The sequence below is a fragment of the Simochromis diagramma genome, unplaced genomic scaffold (assembly GCF_900408965.1).
Source record: "Simochromis diagramma unplaced genomic scaffold, fSimDia1.1 OVJJ01000603.1, whole genome shotgun sequence".
Classification (NCBI taxonomy): domain Eukaryota; kingdom Metazoa; phylum Chordata; class Actinopteri; order Cichliformes; family Cichlidae; genus Simochromis; species Simochromis diagramma.
This window is the reverse complement of record NW_024387414.1, coordinates 25,776,159-25,802,516: the sequence shown is the minus strand read 5'-3', so window position 1 is coordinate 25,802,516 and position 26,358 is coordinate 25,776,159. Positions and strand designations below refer to the sequence as shown.

The following is a 26,358-nucleotide window of genomic DNA, read 5'->3' as shown; positions in this document are numbered from 1 at the left end:
TATCTGTCTGTTAAAAACAACCGAAACATTGAGGACGATTAAAAAAAAAAAAAAAAAAAAAAAAATCACAAAATAGCCACAAACCTATTCTGTGTGCACTGACAATATCAAAAAAGTACAAATTATAGACACATAGAATCCAAACACATAAGGAGGTCAAGTAACTTTAAACTGTCACTAAACAGATGGCAATTTCAATGTTTCTGCACATCTAAGCGTAAAGTCTCTTTAAAAACAATGTGCAATTTAGCTTCTTTAATCTTTAAATTTGCTTTAGTGTTTATATTAAAGAAAGCCCCGAAAATTTATTTCAACAGGCACAGCGTGGAGCAATCTGTTTCACATGTAAACCACATCAGTGCTTATCAAAAAGGGCCCCCTTTGTTAGTTTCAGTGTAATTAAGCTCTTCGTTAAGGTCTATTTATTAATGAATGTCTGAATACAGGTGCTCATAATATTTGCTGTAATCCGCCATTAACCCCATTCCTCTCTGACCAAGCCAGGATACCAATGTGTGTGTGTGTGTGTGTGTTCAATTGTAACATGCTGATTCATCCACAGATGTTTTTATATTCCAAGATTGCTTCCAAGTTTATTGACTAATGTGCTTGAATAGCTGCATTGTTTGTAGCTGACAGCATTATTCCTGCTTTCTAAAACATCAGTGCTCCACTCAGCATACCGGCAGTCAACTTGCCTAAGACTGATTCAAAAGCCTGGAAAAGCCCTAAATAAGCCTGATCAATGAACACATAAAATACAAAAAATCTGAAAAGACAAATTGAAAATACTTGACTATCAATCCAAACCACTGTGTCTGTATCGTACTTTCACATGGGCTGTCTGGTTATTGTACTGCACCATGTAAAAAGAGGTGAGATTTATTGGAGAAGACTATATTGTGAATTTAAAGGTTTAATAAATAAAAATAGTAAATAAACAATCACACTAACTAAAACTAATTAAAACCACTGACTGAAAATCATGTTTTCTGAACATCAAGCTCATCACTTTAGACAAAGCTGGGTTAGACATTAGGTGCCGTTTTTATTAATGAATAACTAGCGGTTGTGAACGAAGTACTACGTAACACAAATGTCATTCATAAGAAATTACCGTAATCATTTGAATTAACAGTAACAAAATTTGCTTTTACACTAAGTACTGCTTTATTTAAGAGGCAAATATTGCACTTTTTTCGTTAACTACAGCTGCAGTCATACATTCACAGTCACCACATTCACCAAAAAAAGGAAAAAAACAGAAATTGAGTGCAGTTTGAATTTTTTTTGCATTTCCTCCACAAAGGGTTATAAGTATACATACAGGCTCACACATATATATGGATACACTCACATTAATATTTGGTTAAATATCCTTTAGCAAGTTGTAAGTCAAGCAGACGCTTTGGTAGCCATAAACTACCTTCAATAACTGCATATTTTGGCTGGATATTTGACCACTCTTCTTGGCACAGTTAGTTGGTTATATTCTAAAAATTCTCAGTAGAGCTGAGGTCAGGGCTTTGGGAAAGTCATTCCAGAAGCCTATGTTAACGTGAATGATTTATTAATTCCAGAACCCGTTTTGATGTGTTTGGGATCATTGTCCTCCTGTTGGAACATACAACTATGTCCAAGTTTTCTTGATTTGGGCTGAAGTTTAAACATTTGGAAGGTAGTCTGCCTTTATTATTCCATCCACTGTTCCCGCAAAGCATGATGCTACCACCACCATGCTTGATAGTTGCTATAGTCTTCTTAGGCCTGAGATACTCACCTTTACTCTTGCCACTGTGTCCAAAAATCTTAGTCTTTGTCTCGTGTGACCATAAAATTTTCTTCAGAAGGTATTTGGCTTGTCCATTTGGGCAGCTTCTTTCTTCGTTGGCTTTACTGTGGACAGCGACACTGGTGTTTCAGCAGTTTCCAGTTCATAGCAGCCTTGAGACTCAGCAGTTCCTGGGTTGTTTTTGAACATCTGCACATTTCTTCTCATTGGAGGGTAAAAGTCTGGGTCCTTTTTCAGACCCTGGTGAAGTGTTGACACATCCAAATAAGTTGTACTTATGTAAACAGTTTGAACTGAATTTCTTGGACTCTGTTGTTGTTTAGAAATGACTCAGAAACCTATAGTTCAGCCTGTATGTATACTTTTGTCCTTCAGCCAATTAGAGAAAGTTTAAATTGTTTTTTAAAGTCATTAAGCATACAGCAACAACAATCATTCACCCTGGAAAAAAAAACAATTTAAAGAAATCATTCAAATTTAAAAGTTACCATGACTTCTATGTCCATGTGTGTAAACTTCGGACAACAACTCTACGTTGACTTGAAAGCTATAGATACATATTACTTTGCAAAAATGGACAGAATTTCATTAGAAGGGGGTTAATCTACACAACTACCTTCTGTAAGTTTAAGCACATTTAGCTGCTAATTATGATCACGTAGCAAAAAGCTTTGTTATTTCTGAAAGATGAAATAACAGCCTACTTCCTACTAACTGAATTAATAAGGTATTAAATATGTCTTTGGTAAATTTGTTACATTTTTTTACCCTCAAAATTCACAGCATATAAGCAACATGCACAGGTAGCAGCGTGCTGTGCTGTCACTGTGACCTGCTCACGCTTCTTGACCATTAGGCTATACTTGTTCTTGGCGCTAATAGAAAACAAAAGAAACAATGGTGAATGGATATGCATGATGCCAAACCACAGAACTACGTGGGGGCCTTTCAGATTTGACAATATAAAAACTCTAATAAAGATAACTGACTGCACACGTTTAACATGACCAGTGGAGATAAAAGGTGCTAACTGAATGAGTGTGTTAGCTTACAACTTATTTTGCAGATAACTTTCAACAGCGTAGCAGCAATCATCATGCAAGTTTACCTAATGTTACATTGTGTAGGATGGGTCCAATAAAATCTATTAGACAACATCCTCCTGAGGCATGTCGTATATTCCAGTGAATTGTGGCATTAATTAAAAAATATACTGGCAACCACCAGTGCTACCCCCAAGCCTACGAGCAGACACTCCTATGGTATCACTTTCAAAATCCCATGTCGCCTCGTTCTCGAGTCATCACATTCACAAACTTAGGTGTATATGTCGCCCACCTGACATGGCGACAAAATACCCAGTCACCCAGTTGCCCTCATATCCAACTGCACAACTCTTCTGTTTGGCCCACAAGCCCATGCAGAGAGTCTAAACACATGATGGCAGTAAGAGAAAAAGGAGAGATTTGACGTGGTTGGGAAGGAAATGTTTTATTCCTAAAATTTATTCAAATATTACAAAACTGGCCCTTTGTATTTTGCCTCATTTCCTTTTGACTGTGTGACTTATTAGAAGTCACACTGTGAAAATTTGTCCTTCAGCTGCAGGCGGTCTTTGGTTGCATGTGCACTAGTGTTTTGCAGAGCAGTTTTAATAAATTTGGACTAAAGTCCAAAATTTCAACAGTGTAAAAAAGGTCTCTGAGCTTTGTTTGAGAATTCCCAATCATTACAAGTCAAAAAGACAAACAATGTAATGTAATCATTTTGATTTGGAAAGTTCTCACATGTTGAGAAAATTCATTTACTTTATAAACAGACTGCAGAGAAACAAGTAATAGGACCATATAACAGCTAAAGATAAGCTTGAAACCGCACAGTTATATTAAGTAAGACACAGCTGGATGAGTCACACCTTCAGCCCTTTCATTCATGCATACAAAGTACATTAATGGCTCACATTTAATAACTTTGTTTTAAGAGTCACCGCTAAAATCCAACGTGATCTAACAATGTCTGTCAGAGAACATTCAGACTCATGCTTACAGCGTGACACAGTGAGTAAGCACCAAGTAAGTGATTCATATGAGGGTGCACATGTGCAAGTGGTGACATTAAAGTTTCTAATCTACCTTTAAGGTGGCTGTAACCATTCTTTCACTCTGAAGGGATTCCCTGTCTATTCATCCATCCCACCATCCGATAAATAAACCACTTTCTCCACTATTTTTTAGGACATAAATGCAATACTAACGGTTCCATCTGCCTCAGCTTTACCTTGTGTTTTATAACAATTGGCAAATGATAATAACTTGCATGATAAACACTTGCTTGGCATTGCAAGTATAAGTACCCTAGCATAAATAGCCTCACAGCTTTGAGATGTGCTTTTGGTGAGGCTGCAAATGTTGGTGTGCATGAGGTAAATTTTGCCATCTGCCAATGAGCACAGTGGTCTGTAGCTCAAAATTTGTGACCACGCACATTGTCTGCAAAACAAATGGACCAACTGTGGGTGTGTTAGAAAAGCGAAATGAACTTTATTTCGTTTTGCATTATAATTGCTCGCTGGTCGATTTTGTGCAATAGCAGAATCTTCAAAACTAAGCCATCAATAAATGTTCTCTATGAAAACAGCAGATCTGTTCCTTATTAAATGAATTAGACCTGTAAGTCTAAGCTGTGCTTATACAGCTTGTCTCCCTACTGTAAACTACAGAAATATGGTTGTTAAAATACAGACCAGACGCTTTATATGGGGAAAAAAAGTAGTGGGCCACACAGTCTTTTAATCTTTCAGCTGTTTTCAGTCCCATTGCCACAGATGTATAAAATCCAGCACATAGCCATGCAGTCTGGCTTTACAACCATTTGTGAAAGAATGATTTGTTCTACAGAGCTCACTGGTTGCAATTTCTTCCCTCCCTCAATTGTAAATGATAACATTGCAAAAGAGAAGTGTCTAAGAACCACTACAACTCAGCGACAAAGGGTCAGACCACTGGAGTTACAGAGCGGGGTCACTGAATGCTGAGATGCATAGTATGTAAAAGTTGCTAGTGCTCTGCAGACATCCAAACCTTCTCTGGCATTAACATCTGCACAAAACTGGGAGCTGGGAGCTTCAGGGTATCCGTTTGCATTACTGAGCAGCTACTCTTGATAATGTGTAGGTGGCTCAGCACTTCTGTCTACATAGTATATCGACTTAGAGCCAAGCAAAGGATTTCCTCCATTACTGTATGCTTTTACAATGGGTTAAAACACGCTAGCTAACATATCAGGGATGAAATAGGGATGAAACATCACTGTTGACATTGTAGTTTTCTGAGTATTTTAACCATCATACCAGTCACATTTGTTTCAATCTTCATCACCGTACCATTCTTCTCAGTGAAAGTTTGCCACCATCCAAACACTTTACATCACAATAAAACAAACCAGGCATACTGTAAGACTCTGAGAAATCAGAAATACTATCTTACCTTATGCCTGCACTTGAGCACCACTCCATATGCTCCTGGACAACAAGAAATGGAGAGAAAGATGCAAACGCTCAATAAAAAAGTGAGACTCAGATGTGGTGTTAAAGTTTTGACATCTTAATTATGCTTTGACCTCCAAACCTCAAACAAACAGGTTCATGAAAAAGAAGTACAGTAGGTGAGAACCACCAGAGAAACAGCCGTTAATAGGTGAGGCGGAGGCATGCATACTCACTCTCCCACACACTCAACACACACTCACAGCTATACCTTTCACAAGTAACACACACACACACACCGTGTCCCTGTTCCTGTCTTTACTAAGACAGATGATTGTGTCAGTTTAACAAGACTGGGATGATGGCTGATATTTCAGAAGTCGAGTCTCTGGCTCTGTCCTGCAAGGATGTCAGCTGGACTCGCATTTGCTGAAGTTAATTGTTTTCCACGTCTTTCCAAACTGCTCTTGTTGCTGTTCAGATCACATATGCAACGTAATGGGTTAGGTAATGCTGCTTGTCTTTCTGCCAGAATCGGTCTGTTTTTGTGGCAATGGCCTGATTTCTGTGCAGAGTTTTAGAGATTTTTATAGCTTCAGTCTTACGGAGAATGATGCCCTTTTGCCTTGACACCATCTGTCACTTAGCTTGCTTTCGGAGTTACTTTCAGTGTTTATTTTTTTCTTGTTTTTCTTTTTTTGTGTGAAAGGAAATTAAAAACAACAACAATTAAAACCTATTTTTTTATAATGATATTTCTTATCATAAGATTTTTGATTTATTCAAATATTTATCTGTTTGCTATAGGGGCAGAAAGAGGTGCAGATATGAAGAGAAGCCTGTAGAAATATAATTTGTCTTTACAGAAAAACTGTAGAAATGGTCTCTGTGGTAACATTTATGCAGTTCCAGAGTTTTACAAAGTTGATTTACTTACATGGTAAAACAAACATTTTATCAATACACATAAATTGCTGGCAATAAATGGCACAGACCTCTCACAAACGTGTGCATGAGTTACATGATTATGGGAATTTCAAAAACCCACTTAAGTTGTTTCATAATTCCTTTCTTACTTTCTTACTTTTTCCATGGACAACGATAGGTGAGTGGTGCTAGTTAGAGTATTTAATGTCCCAGCAGTATTACGAGTACACGTACAAATGTGTTTCTTTGATAAATCACAGGAACATGAATGTGTAAATAAGCAGTAAGGAGAGAATGGTGACTCCTAAATAACATTCTTAAACCCATTGTTCCTTCACTGGGCTGGTTTCAGTCATTATGCAAATGTACTGTTTATAAGATCAGGGAAACCTGCAGTTTCTCCCACAAAACGCTACGTCCAGATGAACAGAGTCAACTTTTGGAGATTCTTAAGAAAGATCCTTACAACATTCAAACTCCCTGTTTAGCTAACTGCATGCTAAAAGGAAACACTTAAAAAATATTAGAACCTAAAAATGCAGCAGCTGTTTAATCGGATCTTTTTTTTTTTATTCTCTGTAATGTTTGAAAAACATGTAGCAACTGTGAAGGAGTTTTGTCTACAAAGAACAAAATGTTCTGAAGTTGCTTTACCTCTGATTCATGAGTATGACAAAAAATCTTCTTTATAGTTTTGCTGACTAAAGTTTACATACATTGTAGGCGTGCAACGATACACAAAATTCACGGTTAGGTTCGGTTCGATACTTTGGTGTCACAGTTCGATATTTTTTCGATACAAAAAAAATGTTCATGCCTTTTTAATTTGTCATTTATTAAAATTATAAATATATATTTTAACTCAAAAGTACAGTTTTTAAATTTAATGTTGCTGAAACAAAAAAGTAATAAAAAAATAAATATATCTGATTGAGGAATCACTCATCTTTGGAAAAGAGAGTTTATTACAGAGAAATGGCTCTTTCCAAAATAAAAGCTATACTATACGCTTCTTCTGGGCTATATTCTCAGCAGCAAATTAAACATATCAGGTCCCCATAAGGAGAATCATGTGCTAACGGCTGTCTAAATGACTCGGGTAAAGTGTGTAGCATGCGTGCTTGTTGTTTTTGTCTGCTTCCACTTGTCTTTGCACTAGGATGATGTCAGCATAAATGTGCAGTCATATTCGTTGTTTTCCCACTAGTGCTGTCAGCGTTAATCTTGTTGAAATGACGTTAACTCCACAACACCGCAAATCTCCATTAACGGATCGCCCCATGCGTGGGGCTGGACTGCCAGCACATTAACGAGCAAACTGCACTAACGCACTAGTTCCCACCAATGTAATTGAGCATTGCATGGCACATCCGACATACTGTTTTACTTTAGTCCATGACGCGCTTACCTTCAGGGTCATACGTCACATGAAAACCAAAATAGTTCCAAACGCCAGATCTGAATGAGGGTGGGGGAGGTTCAGTTTGCCATGTTGCAAGGAGAGCTTAACTTCTGTCTCGCTAGCTTGCCCTGCCCTCAGTGAATCTGCGTTCGACTACTCCGCCTAGGCTGCACTGTCGAGCGCAGATCCACTGAGCGCTCAACACAGACAGCATCGTCAGAAGGAAAGTTGATAAAATAAATTAAAAATTTTGTATTGTTCGATACATATGCGTACCAAACCGAAAGCACTGTATCGAACGGTTCAATATCAATACGAGTATCGTTGCACCCCTAATACATTGGTATTAGGATGTATTTAGAGAAAAAAAGACACAATTTCACTGGAAGAAAAAGATGAAACAATTTTTAGTGATAGCATACATTTTAAATACAGCAAACCCATCTGTGTCAATGTTGAAGAAAAATGGCAATACAATAAAAAAAGCGAGTTCCCAGAGACAACAGTTAACTTTAATATATGCCGCCAGGGTTACACTGTATATATAAAACATACTCTGTGTAAAGTATGAAAAATGTGTACACACAGAGCTTTTAACATGAGAAAAAAACCCAGAAAACTGTGTGAAAACTGTTATTGCGGTTCGTTGTGTACATAACTTTTTGATAGATGTAGTAACGAGTGCTGGTGTAGATCACAGTTTGCGAGAATTACCAACAGCAGAATAAACACTTGGCTACTCTGTCTTCTCACATTAGAGTAAGGCAGGAATACATGTCGATCCAGCTCAGTCAAATCAGCTGCAAATCACGCTGCTGGCTACAAAAAGCAGAAGCTACACGGATTGCTAATTAAAGGGCGTTTGTGTGGCTCACTTAAGAGTCACTCACAGCTAAAAGTGCAATTTTATTTATTTTATTTATATAAACTTTAAAGAAAAGTACGATTAGGAATAAAAATAGCAGAATCAAGGATGAGCTTTTCAGAAAAACCAAGACTAATTTATGCTGTTGAAATTTCACAAAGTTGATTTGCAAGAATTACTTACATGCATATTCAACATTTCAGCAATACTCATATGGTGCTGAAAAATGTGTGGTTTCTACGATTTCTTAATAAGGCATTTTACATCCTTCAAGCTAAACACTTCCAACCAAAACCATAAACAGTGTTTTTCTCATCTATAAGCAGGATGTCTTTGTCAGACAGGCACTGCTAATTTTATCCTAAACAGTAAAACAAGTGATTATATTAAATCATCTCATACTAACCATGAACAAAGTAAGGCTAGAGTAACATTGAAAGTTAGAACTACCTGTACATGGCAAATTCAGCGTTTTATAGATTGAAGCAATATTAGTTTCATCAGCACTACAAATCAGTTCTTCCTCTTGAGTTTGGAGTGTCTTTTAATTCAATAAGTAATTTTAATTGAAACTAGATTTTCTAAGCAGTGCTTATCAAACTCAGCACTTCTTTCTGGCCAGGAAGGGGCTGATCCTACCCTTTGAACTAAAGGCTTTAGGCATGGGAACCCATTGGCTATCATCTGATAACATTTTGGGGCTTCCGGAGTAGCCAGACTTCCTATCCCACATGAAAGTTATCGTTTAGCAATGCAGACAAATTCAAAGAAAAAATCTAATTGAATAAAAATGTGCAATTCTTTGGACTGGCTGTTTACCTGTATGCAAACAACACCTTCTTAAACATGTTTGGTCTAAACAAAAATCTTGTCCCCTTGCCTGCAGATTCTGCATATTCATACTCATATTTTTGTTTGCTGCACCAAGACCAAGAAGGGTTGGACTGCACTGATGATGATGATAATCACACAGAATAGAAGCAACTGAACGTGATTAAGGAATAAAAACAGAGACTGTTAGAGAAGATAAACTGAGCAGCAGAGGGGTGAGCATGCTTGACTGTTAACATACTGATTAAATTAGTGCTGTGGAAAGGATCCAAACAACAGGTATATGCAGGGGATGTTTTCAATTTGCAAAATGGGAAAGAGCGAGGCTTCATAGTAAAACCTTTAAAGGTATTCTTATCAAACAGGCATACATGCAAACAAAAAAACCCAAAACAATTTTGTTTTAAGATAAATATGGCGACCTAATGACCAAAGCTATTATTATAACGAATTAGACATTACTCCATGGGAGACTTCACCAAACTCTGAGGCTCATGCGCCCCTTTAAAATCTGCCTGTGCTCAAAAATGCTAAAGTAGGATATATACTCTCTGTCAACAGCTATGTGTGTAGGTTTCAGCTGTGCAGTGTAAGACACCTGAATCCCATTAAAATGTACACTGGTTATGACCCCAGTGTTACCAGCAACAGTACATAAAGTCTTCAAGTTTTAAAGCATGCAGTGAAATCTGCTGTGTAAAATCCACCCACCTTCGCCCACAATGCCAAGGACTTCAAACTTATTCATTACATCACCGAGAGTGAGGGCTCCTCCAGCGGGTGAAATGAGCTGCTCGGGTTTTTAGCGAGGAGACTCCTGCTTTGACCAGCCGGTGGAGTGAACTGTGGACTCCAGGAGGAACATTGCAAGCGTCTGACCACAGCCCATCTTCACTCCCTTTACACCATAGCTTCTCTCTTTCTCTCTCTCTGCCTCTTTTCTGGACTTTTTAAAAATATCTCTTATTATTGTAATTATTAGGTATCTGAGTCGAGTGTATTCAGATGTCCTTTGCGCTCCCTTTATTCCATGTGCTGATGTCCTTCTTCTACTTCCATCCAATACTACATGCCGACAAACCTGGAAGACCAGAGACAAAAACAAAGATGCAATTAAATATGTTGTCAAAGGGTCTCTCTGAAGGTCCAAATATCCCATCATTCCTTGCACAGGGAGTTGCATGCTCTTAGTCTTCCTGACACAGACAGTAAATAAGTAGGACATGTAGATATACAGAAAGGCAATATTTCCTTGAGGACATGTTTAAATAACTCATGGTTTAAGCATGACTTCCACACAGATCCCATCTATTCTAATTAGCTATACATCAACATGGAGGATGCTGCAGGAAGCATGTCAACAACATAGGTGCTCAGAAGATCCTCAGAAGAGGACTCTTCTGAGTGATCCCCTACCTTTTTCTCTACCGTCCCTACAAAAAAAGGGATTTTTGCTATTTAATAAAGTTATTGACAGCCATTGGATGGAGTGCTTTAATATCCATGGTGCGAGGAGAATGAATCCTCTTTAATTTGCCTACAGCACTCGGCAACCATCAGCAGGTCAAAGTTTTCACTTATCCGATAAAACATCTCCGCACTTACTAAATGGGTTGGCACAATTTTGGTAACAAACAGTGATGCATGCTATAGCCCACAGATTTCGGCCTGACTTTCCCTCTGGAGACACCAGCTGAGTGATGTTTGTGGTTTTCAGTGAAAGGTCTCTACTTGATTAACCATCACATTCTGTGTCGTCATTCGTGTTTCCTGTCGTCGGCTCCAAAAAAATTTGTCAAGTACTTTATGTAATCCCAGAAAGCTGATTGTGTTCATCATCTTGGTGGGAGAAATGTTTCGTCACTCATCCAAGTGAGTGAGACTGAAGAAGTCACTTGGATGAGTGATTAAACGTTTCTCCCACTGTAAAAACGAGATCCAGGTGAACACGATCAAGCTTTCTGGGATTTCCTTACCTGGATGCATGCATCAAGATATTTTACATAACACCTAAATATTGCAAAACTATTAACAGTTTTTGTGTTTGGGCTAACAAGGAAGTGTTAACAAGGTAAACTGGATGTTGAACACAGTAAAAATGACACATTCTTGGTATTAGCAAGTTAACCCTCTGAGGTCTAAGTCATCACAACCCAAACAAGCAAAAAGAATATGTAATTATGGTTTTTAATAAGTTGCTCTCCCAGTTTTAGCAATCACAGAACAAAGAAAATAATCATTCTAAATGACAAACATCAAAATCTACTCTCATTAGTTCCTCAAATAGGTCTGCTTTGTCTTTCTCCAAACTATAGCATTAGGGTAAGAATTGGGTCATCATTACAACCTACACCTCAGCAATACCCTCTCAGGTGTGGCGTCAGACTTGAACTTAGCTCCGAGCACTCAATCACACAGCGTGACAACACCCAGATCATCTGTAGAATTATTGGGTGAAATTCAATCAAGGAAAGCGGATGTGTAAATTCACGTCTGCGTCAGGAGGATTTAGAACAATCCCGGTGACCTCTTGGGTTTTAAGCTAAAGGATCATTAGGTCAAAAACAGTTGTTTTACTTTCCAAAACCACTCTCACATCAGCAACAGTTACACTTTGTGAAGTGACCGCTGTCTCTGCAGAACTCTGAATCTGTCAAGCCGAGATGGTTGATGTGAAGATTTAACATTCTCCCTCTTTGCTTATAGTTACCCCTCAATCTTTCTGTGAGGTTATTATACATCTATGTACAAGTAATATTGTTATTATTTTGTTTAAGCAAAGCAAAGAAAAAAAAGCCCCAGAACAATTACATCTAAAGGCAGACTGTCTCTTGTCACACATCCAAAAACTGACCACGAATATTAAATGCCTCTTTTGTAATGTGAATGCTGCTGGACAGGAACCATCAAAGCTTCTCACGGTATCAGTCCAACTTCATTTGTATAACACTTGATTTATTCAGCAGTGCAAAAAACACTTTAATGTTGACTTGGCTCATGTGCCTGTGTGGGCGTTTTCCTATGCAGTGTACGCTCCACACAGCTAAGTCTTTCCAGGGGAAGAGATAAGGTGGACGTTAAGGCCACCCATGGCTTGTCATTTAAGGACAGTGGGTAGTGAATTAATTCGTAGTGCACATTTTAATAGGTATACGCCAGCGACAAGAGTGATCTATGAGACATTAGAGCTCATACTTTAGGGAGGAAATAAAATGGATACAGCATGCATTCGGTTTATTGATAAGCTGCTTCCTCTCCTTGCAAAACGAAATGGAAACAAGGTGAAAACATCACCGTGAAGGTCCAGAAAATACTGAATGAATATAGAATGGACGGCAACACGACACTGCAACTGAGGCTCGTTGGAGTCTGCATGCAAAGAAACCTCGGCAATAAGTGAGTTTGGGAGTGTAAATTTAATAGGCAGGTGCGTGCGTCCGCGTGCACGAGACTATGTGTGTTTGCGTGAGGTGAGAGAGGGGGGTGGGGGGAGGATAGTAATGCTGCTCTCTCTGCACCGAAACTGCGTCTCTTTCGTCGCTGCGTTGCAGAGCGCACCACCATTCCATCGCTGTCCACGCGATTCTCAGCCTACACAGCAACCAGTGCATACATTATAACGGTCCACGTTCACGACAATGTTGCACAACAACATCCACAATTCAAGAAGAAAAAAGCCTTTACTCATGAACCCGTGGTAAGACATCATTCCCAACACATACCAAAAATGAAATCAAATCAAATCCTACGAGATAACGAGTAAAAAACCTCGTAGCCCATCCACCGTTTAAACCACGCGAAGGTTTACCTGCAGATGCGATGTGACGCCTGTACGAAGTGAGAAAGCTCAATCTGTGAAGCACGGAGCATCATGCCCATGAAAATGATGATGTGGGAAGACGAAGAAACATCATGTGGAGCGACAGGAGATGGAGGAGGGGGGAAACCCGGGCCTGTGCGTCGTGACACGATCAAATGTCCTACTCACTCAGTCTTTGGACGGACGGTAGACCGAATCCGCAGGCATAACGCCGATGACGGGGTGTCAATGTACCGTCAACAGTTCTTCAGAGGCTCCGCGTTCATAGCCTCAGCATCAGCTGGTTATAGCAGCAAAATCGTCATTCCTCTGAGCGACGCTGCGCACAGCCAATAGAAACACGGACGTCTGCGCGTTCCAGCAGTGGTTTAAGATCCACAGCGAGTCGAGATAAAATAAAACTTTGGGATGGAAATGCAGTCCAGCGCACTGTTTGTTGAGCGTTTGATAAGCCCGGTGATCGTCTCCTTCCAGCAGCACGCAGATTTTTACACTGTTAATTACTGCTGCTGCCTCCCTCCCCTCCCCTTTGGTCAACCCATGTTGTGTCACTGATTAAAAATCTTCCTGCAGCTCCTCTCCACTCGCTCTCACCTACACCTCCCCTCCACCAATGCACTAATTGGCGAAATCGGTGTGAATCCACTGGACTCACGGACACTGCATCGACCGGCTTCGTAATGAGAGCAGGTGTTAGAAAGATGGTGCACATTAAATGCTGCATTATTTTGTTTGTGTGTGACCCCCCCCCCCCCCCCCCCCCCCACACACACACACACCTCCTTCTGGTCTCGGTTTGACCTTCTCGAGTTCATTTTGGCAGGTGTGATTTATCTTTTCTGAGGAAATGTGGTTAACGTGTTCATAAGATAAATATTTTTTTCAGTTTCCGTCCAGCAGCCATGAGGAGAATAGTTTATGGAGAAAGAGGAATGCCATTAAGGCGTGTATTTATGTAAACTGTAGCAAATATCAGCAAATATAGGCTAAATGTACTTTAAAAAATGACTTACCCTTTTGTCTGAGCAACATTTGTTATACTAAAAGTTAATGACTTACAAACCCCAGTTGTCCTTTTTCAGACTGAGAGCTCTACCTGTGCCTGTATTGGATCATTTTGTCTGCCAGTGCATCACAGTGTGTGGGGTGATTGTTTATTAAAATCTAAACCTATTAAAGTAATTCCCAATGCAACAAGATACCACAATAATTATAGCACAAGGCTTGAGATTATTTCTAAATTTATGTAAAAGAAAAAGATATTACAATAAACTATTAAACTAAAACAAACAAACAGGTTTCTCTGTACTGTTATGTCTATACTAAATCTGAATACATAATAGCATCCAGGTAAATGGCCAGCTCATTTCTTTTGCTACACAAAGAAGTAAAAGTGCAAATATGAACAGTTTTATAAATGTTTTAATGGACAGTAGCCAACTGACTATTATGTTACGTGTTGTGTGGTGTCATTTGGTTGGTGAATGTGCATAACCATTTTACAAAGGAAAAAAAACACTTTGCCACTTGGATTTCATACCACAATTACTATGAGAGAGAAAAGTAATTACTGTTCATATACTGAGATTTGAAAGAGTTTGTTTTCTGCCACAGTGTCACAACTGGAAGAGGATCTTCACTTATAAACTACTGCCATGTGACAATATTTCTAGACTATTATGTAGCTATCTTTTAAATCTGTAGCTGTGTTACATAACTAATGCATTTAACTGGAATACTGTACACAAAACATACTTGAGGAACCTTAGTTGAGTATTTCTGTTACTCTATACTACTTTGGATGTTTATTCCATTACATTTCAGGTAGAAACAGTTCATTCATTACTCCTATATAGTATGGTGCTGTTATAGTCACTGAATAAATAAATGGAGAAAGAAAAAAAAAGGGGAAAATATACTAGAATTAACCCAAAAGGCGTTTTTATACCCATGAAATTAAAAAAAGCAAAACAAAAAAGTGACAAATGTTCAATTAGCATTATTAGAAATACTTTTTACACAAAAAAATACAACATACAAAATGTTACCTAATTATATTGGTTACAATCAATTAAAATGCAATTTTAGAAAACTGAACTGTTTGAAACAGACACGTTGTTACAACTGAAGTGACAAAGCAAACAAAATGAACTCCTTCTCAACCAGCCATGATTATATCAGCTTTGATAATATACCACAAATCACATCATTGTCATTTGCTGATTTTACTATTTAAAATGCATGATTTTCGCGAAAGCGCATTTATAGTTTTACATTAATAAATTATTCAAAATTCAAAATTTACAATTTTGAATGTAACTGCTCTGTTGTTACTGTAACACAGATTACGTGTCTGTTTTTTCAGCTAATTTAATTTATTGATTAAAAACATTTTTTAATTATTAACACAGCTTACCTTCCGTCACTTACATTTCATGTCATCTCTATTCTCATCACCCCCCGTGTGATAATTAGCATGCCACAATAACAAAAATACACATAAAGAAAAAGATTTTCGTTTCCACGTGACATGCTGTTTAATATAAATACCCAACATGAATCAATACTTTCTTAATACAAGGCCTAATTAATATTTCCCCTGCTCTAACCTGGTTATTTTTTTTAACAAGAAGAAAAAAAAAAGAAAAAATGAATTACAGCACTGCGCGGTGGACATGCGCGAAGCTGCAGCGAATATGGCGGCTTGCATCTGATAGAAAGTGAGGAGTCTCGCATCAAAATACCCAGTTGACACGGTTGGTACGGCTCATCCCTCTTTATTAGTCTCGTGTGTTGTTTTGTTTTCCGTGCTGCCGTCAAAAGCGCTCAGCTTTCCTACTATTAGCGCACGCAGTGTCGGACAGCGGAGCGTGTTTATACTGTAGTCTGTGCAGACGGGCAGCTCGGTGCTGCCTACAGTAGCTACATAGAACTCTGCAGCTTTCCCTTTGCTTTCTGTTTACTGGACTAATGCAGAGGATCGCTCTGCAACTGAGGAGGAAAAGAAAAACACCCGTTTAGCGCGATCCTGCAGCCTTGTAGTTACACCGCTGTGGATACAGTGTATCGTTAGCAGTGTTTAGCCCGTGTGAGGAGCACTGTCCCGCCCACTAAATGTGACCATAACCCAAATGAAAATGCGTCACAGACTTTTCTTCACATTTAAATTTCTACCTTCAGCTTATTTAACTTCCTCCCTCCTCACAGGCTTCAAATTTTAAAAAAGAGCAATGCACGTTTAATTTTTTTATTTATAGTTTCCTCTAAACCTGCATGCTGTTCCATTTCAAAGCTTTTATGCGACTCATCTTTAATGCTGGTGCTGCGAAAACAGTTTGACTTGGAAAAAAAAGAAGAAAAGAAATATTTTGCTGTTAAAGTTATGGGGTCTGAAAGAATCCCAAGTTATGATCGCGGAGGTGACGCCCTGCAGCGGCTCACACACCCCTCAGCCTCCCAGCAGCAGTAATGTGATCCCTTCACCGTCCTGTCTCCCAACTGTCCTGCCTCACAGAGGAAACACCAGGCCAGGCCGAGAGCGTGGTTTCAAACCCGGTTTTGGAAGCTCGTCTCACTCTTGTAACATTTCATTGAAGAAAAAAAGCGAAGACAGTGATGTAGCGTAAATAAACATCCCTCATAATTAAAAAAAACCAAGTTATTATTCAACAGTTGAGTAAAGGTGTTATTATGTTATCTAATAATCAGCAAGTCACCTTCCCCCATTTGGTCGTTGAGAGTCGGTTGCGTGGAGCAACCGTCTTCATTCTTCATCAGATAAATAATTTCTCACTTTATTTTTTTCTGTTTGTCTCTGAAATGCAGTTAAAACTGAAATAATCAAAACTACCAGATGCTCAGTTTACAGTTAAGAACGTGCAGCGTTACTGTACTGCACTGTAATCCACTATGTTTTTGCTCTCACGTTTATTTTTCTTCTTTATCTTTTGTGATGCTTTAAATTTTATTTAAAAATTAAAAGTAAAATAATAATAAGAACCCAGACCTTTACGCCACATTACTCTTTGGTTTTAAACTTTTTGTTTCTTTGTTGTTGTTTTTTTTTAGCATTTTTTCCACATTTTCACTGCCAAACTAAAAAGAACAACAAAAATATTAATAATAAAAAAAGAAGTTAGATTAATTATTAATAGAAATAAACAAGGTATCTTTGACTCTTAATTAAGAGTCAGAAAAAGCTTTTGGGGGAAGATGACTGAGATTTGTTTTATTGGCCGCCTTTATCTTTGGTCAAGAAACAAAACAAACTTTCTGTGTTCCTCTGTTATTGCTTTGCTAGCTTTCTTCCACAACTGGAAATCCTAATAATTTAGTGACCAGTGAACATAACACAGTCAAAAATCAGTTTGTAGTATAAGAAAGATTTTTTTTTAAATTTAAACATGTGTGCCTTATAAAAAAATAAAAATAAAATCAGTGACAAACACTTTGACAGCTCCTGTTGAGTGAGAGTTACGGCTTTTTCACGTCTTCTCACTGTTCCGTTTTGTGAACGTCGCACTAATCCCAGATCAGTGGCTGCATGAGTGGAAATGGAGATTGTAAAAATTAAGTGCTTCCTGGTCTGCGGGGCAGTTTTGTCTGACCCTCTTGAGGAAGGCGGACAAACCAATGCAAACACTGAACCGGTCTGGAGCTGGAATCCTTTTCATGTCTGCCAGCAGACGTCCCACTTCCACACGTCTTAATGGTTTTTTATGGCAGCTTGGAATCTTTATGGCTTCTTCTGACTCAGTGGGATTCATTGCACAGGGGGGGTTAGAGAGAGGGGGGGTTTCAGAGGGAGGATCGGCCACAATACATTGCAGATGCTAAAACTTTGAAGCACAAAGAAAGGAGACATTGTGAGGCTTCTGAAGACATCTTAACCTTTGGATTTGTGGATTTAATTTGTATTTTTGTCTCTTTTGTGTGCTGTGGATTATTTTTTTTCTTCTCTTCAGTTTGAGCTGTAGCTATGTACAGAATTTGCATGGAGTGGCACTGTGCTGAAGTTTCTCTTAAAATTGATCCTCGGTTTTGGACCAGATTCGGAGCTTAAGCAGTGTGGTAACAGTTTGATTTTCTTGAAAAAGGAGTAATAATGGTTGAAAAGCTGCTAGCAGATGAGTTCACATGGAATTGAACTAGTTAAAATGAGTGGTAGTGAGCAGTTGTTGGACATGTTTTACCTCTTTGCCTCTGCTTGAAGTTCATTGTTTGTTTTGCACAATGAACAGCTCTTGCGCATCCTCTACGACCCCTGAAATGTAAATGTGGAAAGTTTAGGGAAATTATAGGTTACAGTTAGAAAAATAACACAGAGGGCTTTGAGAAATGGCTGATTTTCATCCTATAAAATGACTAAAACATGTTAATCCAGCTCTGTCAGTACTTCCCTAACTTGTCTGTATTGTGCCACAAGTGGCACTCAAACAAGTGTGGACGCTATGTTTGGTAGGTACTATTTTTAGCCATGTTTGGATTCAATTGGTTGTAGAAGCACTTGACTCAAAGTAATGGTTACAAACGGTCGCCTGGTGCAAAAGCACGGCTCACTATGCTTTTAGGTAATTCACAATAACAGGAGTAAGTTGGTAGGCTTTGGCTACACAGTTGGATAGAGTCATTTTTCATTTTTGGTCTTTTTCCCTGAGATTTGTTGAGAGTGAGCAAAATATCACAGCATTTTTGAAAAAGGTCAAACAGGCTTATTTGCGAAGTAATTTTAAACAACGAGGTAAATGGGTGTACTTTACAGATGACAGAAAAGGCGAAAGACGACTTAAAAAGACATTTCAACAAGATTTAGACGAAACAGAGTGCAAGATAAAATAAAACAGACTAAACAGGAAATTACACATTAGAGTGGACTACTACACGGACAGAAAATTTAATAAAAAAAGCTTTTTTTCCTCCAGTTTGTAATTCATAGAAACTGAATGTTGCCTTGCGGTGTATAGTTTTAATCTTGTGGACAGCAAGCAGACATGTTCCAGACAATCTGAGAGGTCTGGACTTTTCATAATGTAGCAGCAGATCTGAAATGTAATTTAGCTCTAAACTATTTAGTGCTTTATAAAGCTGCGGTAGTATTCCAAAGTAAATTCTCCAATATTCTGGAAACTAGAGGAACGTCAGCTTTCTAAGTGGAAAAAAAAGTGGACGCATTTTTAAAATAAGTTTATAATCTGTTAATGTTGTTACGTGGGCTTAGTACAGAGTATTTTCCATTTAATTATCTGAAATAATCAAATTTCTAATGTTGTCGTAAGTATAAGTTTATGTTACATGAAAACCCTCAACGGAAATTGCTTGTGGCTATTAAGTGGTTACATTTGATCTCTACTGAGATGAACTCTTTTGACTGTGTTATTTCTAGCATCTGTTTGGGTAGCTGCCTGCCTGACTTGACCCGAAGAAGCACAGTCATCATGGGCCGAACGCCACACAGAGGTAAGCCTGCACAGTGCCTTTGTGCCAATTTGATCCAAAAACCCCAAACTAGAAGGTACATCCCAAAACGATCAAAATCCTCGCTGATTTTCTTTTGTTTTTTCTTTCTTTTGTTTTTTTAACAAAGACACGATTGGAGTCTTTTATGTTTGGTATGTTTGAGGTAGTTTGAGAGCTGTTACAATGCCTTCATTCTCACAGTAATTAAAGTCTGTATATCAGAAGCTCCATAATTCTGATGAGCCGTTCAATCACCGCTTTGATTTCAGATCAAAAGGAGGAGAAGAAGGAGAGACGGAGCAGCATCACAGCGGGCTCTGCTCTCGACAAGTCTAATGGTTAGCTGTGCAGATCTCTGCCGTGTCACTCCTCTTTGTTAACCCTCTCATTATCAGTCTAATTTAAACCTTTTTTTATTAATCCAGCCACTGCAGTGTCACCACTTCCACAGTTAGTAACTCATTATGTCTTTTTTTTAGTAAGTTTCCGGGGTAGGTTAACAAAAGCACCTAACAGTGCTTTTCTAACAGTATTACTCACGTTCTTTTGTGTATTTCTGACATCCTGCGCAGACTAAGCTTTACTTTGCTTTTATAAATATAAAGTGGGGATTGCTTCTTTTCCTTTCACTTAAATTAGCCTTAGTGTTATTACAAGGGTTTTTTTGTTGATTGGTTTTATTTTAACACGTGATCTTTTTACACTTTTTTGACCCGCTCTGTATCTGACTGATCTGCGTTTTGTTTCCGTCCTCTGTGCCAGAACCGTTCAGCTGGGAGGAATATCTGAGAGAAACGTCCTCCACTGCAGCGTCGCCCTCTTGCTTCAAACAGGTACTTGATCATTAAGAAGCTTTTTTAAGATGCCATATCATTAATTTCCCTTTTCAGCATATTGCTTCTTTCAATCAATCAATCAATCAGTCTTTATTTATAAAGCACTTTTCATACAAAAAATGTAGCACAAAGTGCTTTACATAGTTAAAAGCAGCCCACCCCACCCTCCAACTCACTCCCCACACTCTCATTAACATAAATGATGTGAATACACACATATCCCCCCCCCCCCCACACACACACACACGCGCGCACACTTAAAGAGTAAAAATTGGGCTGGGTTCGCATGAGCCAAGTGAGGAAACACTATAACAGGGAGCCGTCTGCACCGGGAGCCGGTCACAGACCGCAGCCTCCAGGCTGGGCACACAGCAGGAGGGAGGCAAAGGAGCCCCCCAGCCAGGCTGAGAGGACCCCCAGAGCCCCAGCAGCCACGGTCGATCACAGCCCCGGTGCAGAGAGCGCCCTCTGAGGAAACACTGGAGATATGACACAATAGGATATATACAGGGTAAAATGATAAAATAAATAAGAACAGGATACAATATAAATATAAATATAAATAGAGTAAGAAGATTAAAAAATGAATAAGAATAAAATCAATAAATATTAGGTAAAGCCTAAATTAATAATAGAATAACAGGATAGAATAAATAAGCATAAAATAAATAAACGCTAAGTAAAAGCTAAATTAAAAAGGTGGGTCTTGAGCCTGTTCTTAAAAACATGTACGTTCTCTGCGGGCCTGAGGTCCTCCGGCAGGCTGTTCCACAGACGAGGACCGTACCACTGAAAAGCTGCCTCTCCGTGAGTATGTGTCCTGACTTTAGGGACAATCAAAAGGCCAGTACCAGAGGACCTCAGGGTCCGCGAGGGTTCATATGGTAAAAGCAGATCTGAGAGATAAGAAGGCCCAAGACCATTAAGACATTTAAAAACCAATAAAAGAACTTTAAAATCGATCCTGAAACACACGGGGAGCCAATGCAGCGATTCTAAAACCGGTGTAATGTGGGCCCGCCCTCTGGTCTTCGTCAGCACACGAGCTGCCGAGTTTTGCAAAAGTTGTAAAGTTGAAATATTCTTCTTAGGAAGACCAGAGAGCAGGGCATTACAGTAATCAATGCGACTGGTAATAAAAGCATGCATCAGCATCTCCGTGTTGGCCCGAGAGAGAATAGGGCGGACTCTGGCTATATTTTTTAGATGATAAAATCCAATTTTGGTTACATGTTTAATATGTGGGATAAAACCAAGCTCAGAGTCAAAAATAACACCCAGGTTTCCTGGCACAAAAACATTCTGTGATGATTTCAGACAAAAGAGGTACTTCCTGATTGGTTTATTAAAAAAACCCCACATATAGTATTTGTTTACAAGAAACATTTCAGTCAACACGGTTGTTGTGAGTGGAGTTTGTTTCATATGCAATGATCCACAGTGTTGTGAAGTAAGCATAGGCATTAATAAGGAGTTGGTCCCTATTTGCAGAGTTTCCACTCTTCTGGCTTTCTACAAGATTTTGGAGTGTTTTGTGGGAACTTTGTGCCATTCATCCAAAAGAGCATTTTTGAGGTCAGACACTGATGTTTGGCAAAAGGGCCTGGCTGTTCTAGTTCATCCCAAAGGTGTTTGATGCGGTTAAGGTCAGGGTCATTCAAGTTCTTCCACACCAAACTTCAACCGATGCCTTTAAAGGCCTTTGTTTGTGCAAATGGGGCTCAGCCATGCTGGAAAAGAAAAGGGCCTTCTCCAGACTGTTCCCACAAAGTTAAAAGTATAGAATTGTTCAATGTAATGTTAAGGTGCCGTATGCATGACAAGTGAATTGGTTTCCAGTAAAGAGCTGAATTTTGCACAACTCCCATTTTTATGAGCTTTACCCCACTGGTTTAAGGATTTTTCAGCTTTATGTCATCAGTTTAAATTGTTAGAAAAATAAAAAGTTATCAAAATCTAATAAGTAAAATTCTGAGAAAAATGAAAAACTGGTAAAGTATTACATCTTGAAAGTAACCTTCCAGACATAACTGTAAGAAAAACCTTGACTGGCTCCCAAACATATGAGCACAATTTGTAATATGAACCGTAATAGTTAATTCTGGCTTTTTACCTTAAATATTTCCTCAGTTTGTAACATTTGTTATCCTTTTTGAAAGTTTTCTGTGTGTTTTTCCTCAGCTGTCAGTAAATACATCCATAATTAAAAAGACATCGCAGTTACAAACATGACATGCATTAATATCAAAGAGCGCTGTGGCAGCAGCAGCAACGTCACTGAGGATCAAAACACCACAATCTACATGCAACACACAATCCATATCACCTGGATGTGTGCAACAGGATTGTTCCTGAGCCCTCTGCCCCTCATTTCTTTGTATTCTGGACCTGACACAGAGCCTGAGAGATGGACTTGAGCCTTCAGATCCAATGGCTGTTAAGCCATTCTTAATATAGGGAAACAGGGAGAAGGTATGCCAAACTACTCATGAAGTGGACTGAAAATCAGTGGCAAGAGGTCTCATTTACAGCATGTACAGACGAGTTCAGCAGAGAGGTACAACAATGAGTGTTTCAGTCATCAGTCATGGATTGCCTTCCCCAAAGAACAGAACAAAAGGCAGCCAACATCCAAGGAAGAGCTTTCAAGAAACCCAGAGAACTATTCCTGAAGACGACTTAAAGAAATGACAAGCTGCCTGAGTGAGTTCAGGCTGTACTGAAGAATAAAGGTGGTCATACCAATTATTAGCTTTCCAGCTTGGTAGAATTGTAAAAGCTCCGTTTTTGTCTTATATACTGTGTTTCCATTTGTGTGTGTGCACATGTTTCAAAAAATTGCTGCACCTCTTTCCTGTTTTCCAGGAAAAATAAAAGAAATGGAAGTGGCTCAAGACTTTTGCACAGTACTGTATACTGAACGACATAAAGTGGTTCTCGGGCACCGCGTCAAATATAATCAGATGGGCTAAATACCACAGGCTGCAAAAGTCACAAAAAACTAAGACGGTTACTAACAACTGTTTTTCTTGTAGTTGTTATTGCCAGTACACATTCGAGGAATATTAGCAGACTCATCTTTCATGTTCAAGGAGCGATGACTGAAGGTCTGTTGGTATCCCTCTGCAGTCCAGAGTCCCCCCCACCAATGACTTCAAGGCAGGTATGAAACTTGAAGCACGGGACCCTCGCAACTCTAACTCGGTGTGCATCGCAACGGTGATGGGGATGATGGGCACTCGGCTACGCCTGCGTCTGGATGGTAGCGACAACACCAACGATTTCTGGCGGCTGGTCGACTCGTTGGACATCCAGCCAATAGGAACCTGCGAGAGGAACGGAGACATGCTGCAGCCGCCGCTCGGTGGGTGCCTTCCTGCTGTTACCGGGAACAATTTGGATTATTAAGACTTCCATGTAACGTTCAGTGTTTGTTTGTAAATTGAAATATCTGAATGATTACAGTTCCTAGAAACTAAAAACTTAAATATATTTAACAAAATATGAGAAGCATGTACATAATGCATTAAAAACATAACATTATGATCGGTATTATTTGGTTTTAGAGCATACACAAAATAATTTTGTACTTAATTTGCCTAATTGAACTCTCCCAGTGACTGTATGTTGGAAAAGGGTGTATGTTATGTTGTATGTGTGTTTCGATTTGTAATAGTAGGAAAAGCACAAGTGCTCCTTGCAAATGTTTTCGTCTTTAAGTGCAGTTTGGTGACATTGAGTCCTATTCTAAAATAAACAGAATAAAAATATCCTGCACTTAAAGGTACTTCATCATATTTGTGGAAGAACCATGTAGAAATCCAGTGTGAACATAAAGAGGTCCTGGTCAGTAATTTGCAGCATTAACAATCAGGTTAAACTGAATTGTTTTGGCCTTGTGTACAGGTTTCAGGATGAATGCCTCCTCCTGGCCCATGTTCCTCTTACGGACGCTCAGCGGTGCAGAGATGGCCCCAGCCTCGGCTTTTAAGAAGGTAATGACAAAAAATAAGAGGGCAGCTATGTTTAGTGAAAATAATGTTTAAAAACTGGATAGAAATTTGTAATAGTAAACAGTTTTTTAGGAATTTTTTTTATATGTTCAAACAACAGCACGGCCTTTACTAAGTTAATTTTGTCCATTTTAATCACACAATGAAATCTTACTCTGTATGTGGGCTCCGTGGTTCACTTTCACCTTCTGCACAGTTTATCTGCCATTAAAATAAAGCTCCATTAGATTTGCAGGATTCATTTTATTTGCATGTATATTTACGTGTTTCTTTAGGAACCTGCCAGCCCTGCCAAAAACTACTTTCAGCCTGGTATGAAGCTAGAGGCAGTGGACAGGAAGAACCCTTACCTGATTTGTCCCGCCACAGTGGGTGAGGTCAGAGGTCAGGAGATTTTTGTCATGTTCGACGGCTGGCGAGGCGCCTTTGACTACTGGTGCCCCTTCGACTCCAGAGACATCTTCCCTGTCGGCTGGTGTGCCCTGACGAAACACAATCTGCAGCCACCCGGAAACTTCTGTGAGTGCTGCTTTGGTTCATATGTTTTTTTCTCATGCATTTTTAGGGCTTTTTAAAAAAAATTCTGTTTATGTGAATAAACAGTTAAAATAAATAACTTGAGAATGAGGTGACATGGGATATTCAAACTGATACCATAAGTATATCTACTAAATCCTCTGACAAGTTTGAATGCCAGCGACCTCGACCTCAAGGTCAGAGGTTGAGTTTCCTGAAAATCTTGTGAATGCGATAACTTTAGAACAAGGCTACGTAGGATTTTGAAATTGATACCATAGGTGTATCTACTAGGTGGCTGGTGGGGGGGGGGAGATGCTAACAGTTCACAGCGAGAAGGTCCTGGTTTCAAAGCCACTGGATCACTGAAGCTTTCAGTGTCTTTGTGTCCACTGGCTTCCCACCATAAATTGGCTCTCTGTGAATGGTCCTCAGATGGACAGTTTCCAGATGTTTTGAACACTCACTGTCATTATATATATTTTTTGTGAAATTAAAAAACAAAACAAAAACAAACGCAGGCAGAGGTTTGTTGTGTTCAGTAATTTTATCTTAGCAATGGGATTCATGTTATCATGGAACAGAAGGTTCCTATATGAGAAGTTTGGCTCAAATTTACGGAATTAATTACCAAGCCTTCTATTATTTATTCCTGGTTGGTAATCTTGGTCAGATCTCGGGCACTACACGTTTTGGCCTCTAGAGAGCAGCAGAGCATAAATGCTGACGTGTGTCGGAGCTGTGGCATTACATTGAGATCAGAGTGGCAGAGATAACTGTGTGCGTGAAACATGGTTGTAAAAACCAAAGTATTGACCTAGTTGTTGTGTGCTTTCACTTCTCTTTAAATAGGCTTGAGGTTTTTACTTTGCTTAAATAGAGAGAAGAAGCGCGAGTCTCGCTCTCGCCATTTTAAAGACAGACAGGCTTTGTCTTAAAATAGGAGTGCCTTATTTTTCTGTCAGAGCTTCAGTTTTTACTTTGCATCAGAAAACCTTTGAAAACTCTTTCAGTCAGATTAGCGTCATATTCTCTTCATATTTCTGCTAACATTTTATTTATTCGTTAGTAAGAGATTCACTGTGTACAACAGGAACTGTACCCTGCATTTACATAGACGTGCAGAGGGACGCAAACAGGATTATCTTGAATAAAAAATCATCTGTGGCAAACTGTGAGGGTGCTAAGTTTGCAACGAGTCGTTTACTTGATTAAGTGAAATTAACTGCGTTTATTCAGTTACTCAATTTGTTGTGGTGTGAACGTTGAGAGTGAGCTGGTCCGTCAGCTTCAGCTCTGTGAGGAATAGATGCATTTTGTGTTGATTGTATTACAGCTAATATACATTTCTGTGTGTGTGTCTTATTATTTATTCTCTCAAATGCTCAAATGCTGCAAACCATATAAGGGAATTAA

The 26,358-nt window shown here is 39.0% G+C and overlaps 2 protein-coding genes across 8 annotated transcripts in view; one reads left to right on the top strand and one right to left on the bottom strand.

Moving 5' to 3' along the window:
* Positions 1–13,675, bottom strand: part of cdkl5 (cyclin-dependent kinase-like 5) — a 41,511-nt gene extending 27,836 nt beyond the window's left edge. For 2 of the 5 annotated variants that reach the window (XM_040011354.1, XM_040011356.1), the window contains exons 1-3: positions 13,110–13,675; positions 10,013–10,382; positions 5,278–5,312 (exon numbers count right to left, since the gene is read on the bottom strand). In XM_040011354.1, the coding sequence (XP_039867288.1) occupies positions 5,278–5,312; positions 10,013–10,049 (72 nt within the window). In that variant the 5' untranslated portion in view covers positions 10,050–10,382; positions 13,110–13,675. The remainder of the gene's footprint in view (positions 1–5,277; positions 5,313–10,012; positions 10,383–13,109) is intronic. The other 3 variants (XM_040011355.1, XM_040011357.1, XM_040011358.1) reach the window with 3 other exon arrangements.
* Positions 13,676–15,777: 2,102 nt separating this feature from the next.
* scml2 (Scm polycomb group protein like 2) overlaps positions 15,778–26,358 on the top strand; it is a 28,149-nt gene continuing 17,568 nt past the window's right edge. For 2 of the 3 annotated variants that reach the window (XM_040011197.1, XM_040011195.1), the window contains exons 1-7: positions 15,778–15,877; positions 19,504–19,577; positions 19,847–19,915; positions 20,340–20,410; positions 23,543–23,777; positions 24,320–24,408; positions 24,702–24,945. In XM_040011197.1, coding sequence (XP_039867131.1) covers positions 19,556–19,577; positions 19,847–19,915; positions 20,340–20,410; positions 23,543–23,777; positions 24,320–24,408; positions 24,702–24,945 — 730 coding nt within the window. In that variant the 5' untranslated portion in view covers positions 15,778–15,877; positions 19,504–19,555. Of the gene's footprint in view, positions 15,882–19,503; positions 19,578–19,846; positions 19,916–20,339; positions 20,411–23,542; positions 23,778–24,319; positions 24,409–24,701; positions 24,946–26,358 lie in introns of all 3 variants that reach the window. The other variant, XM_040011196.1, reaches the window with a different exon arrangement.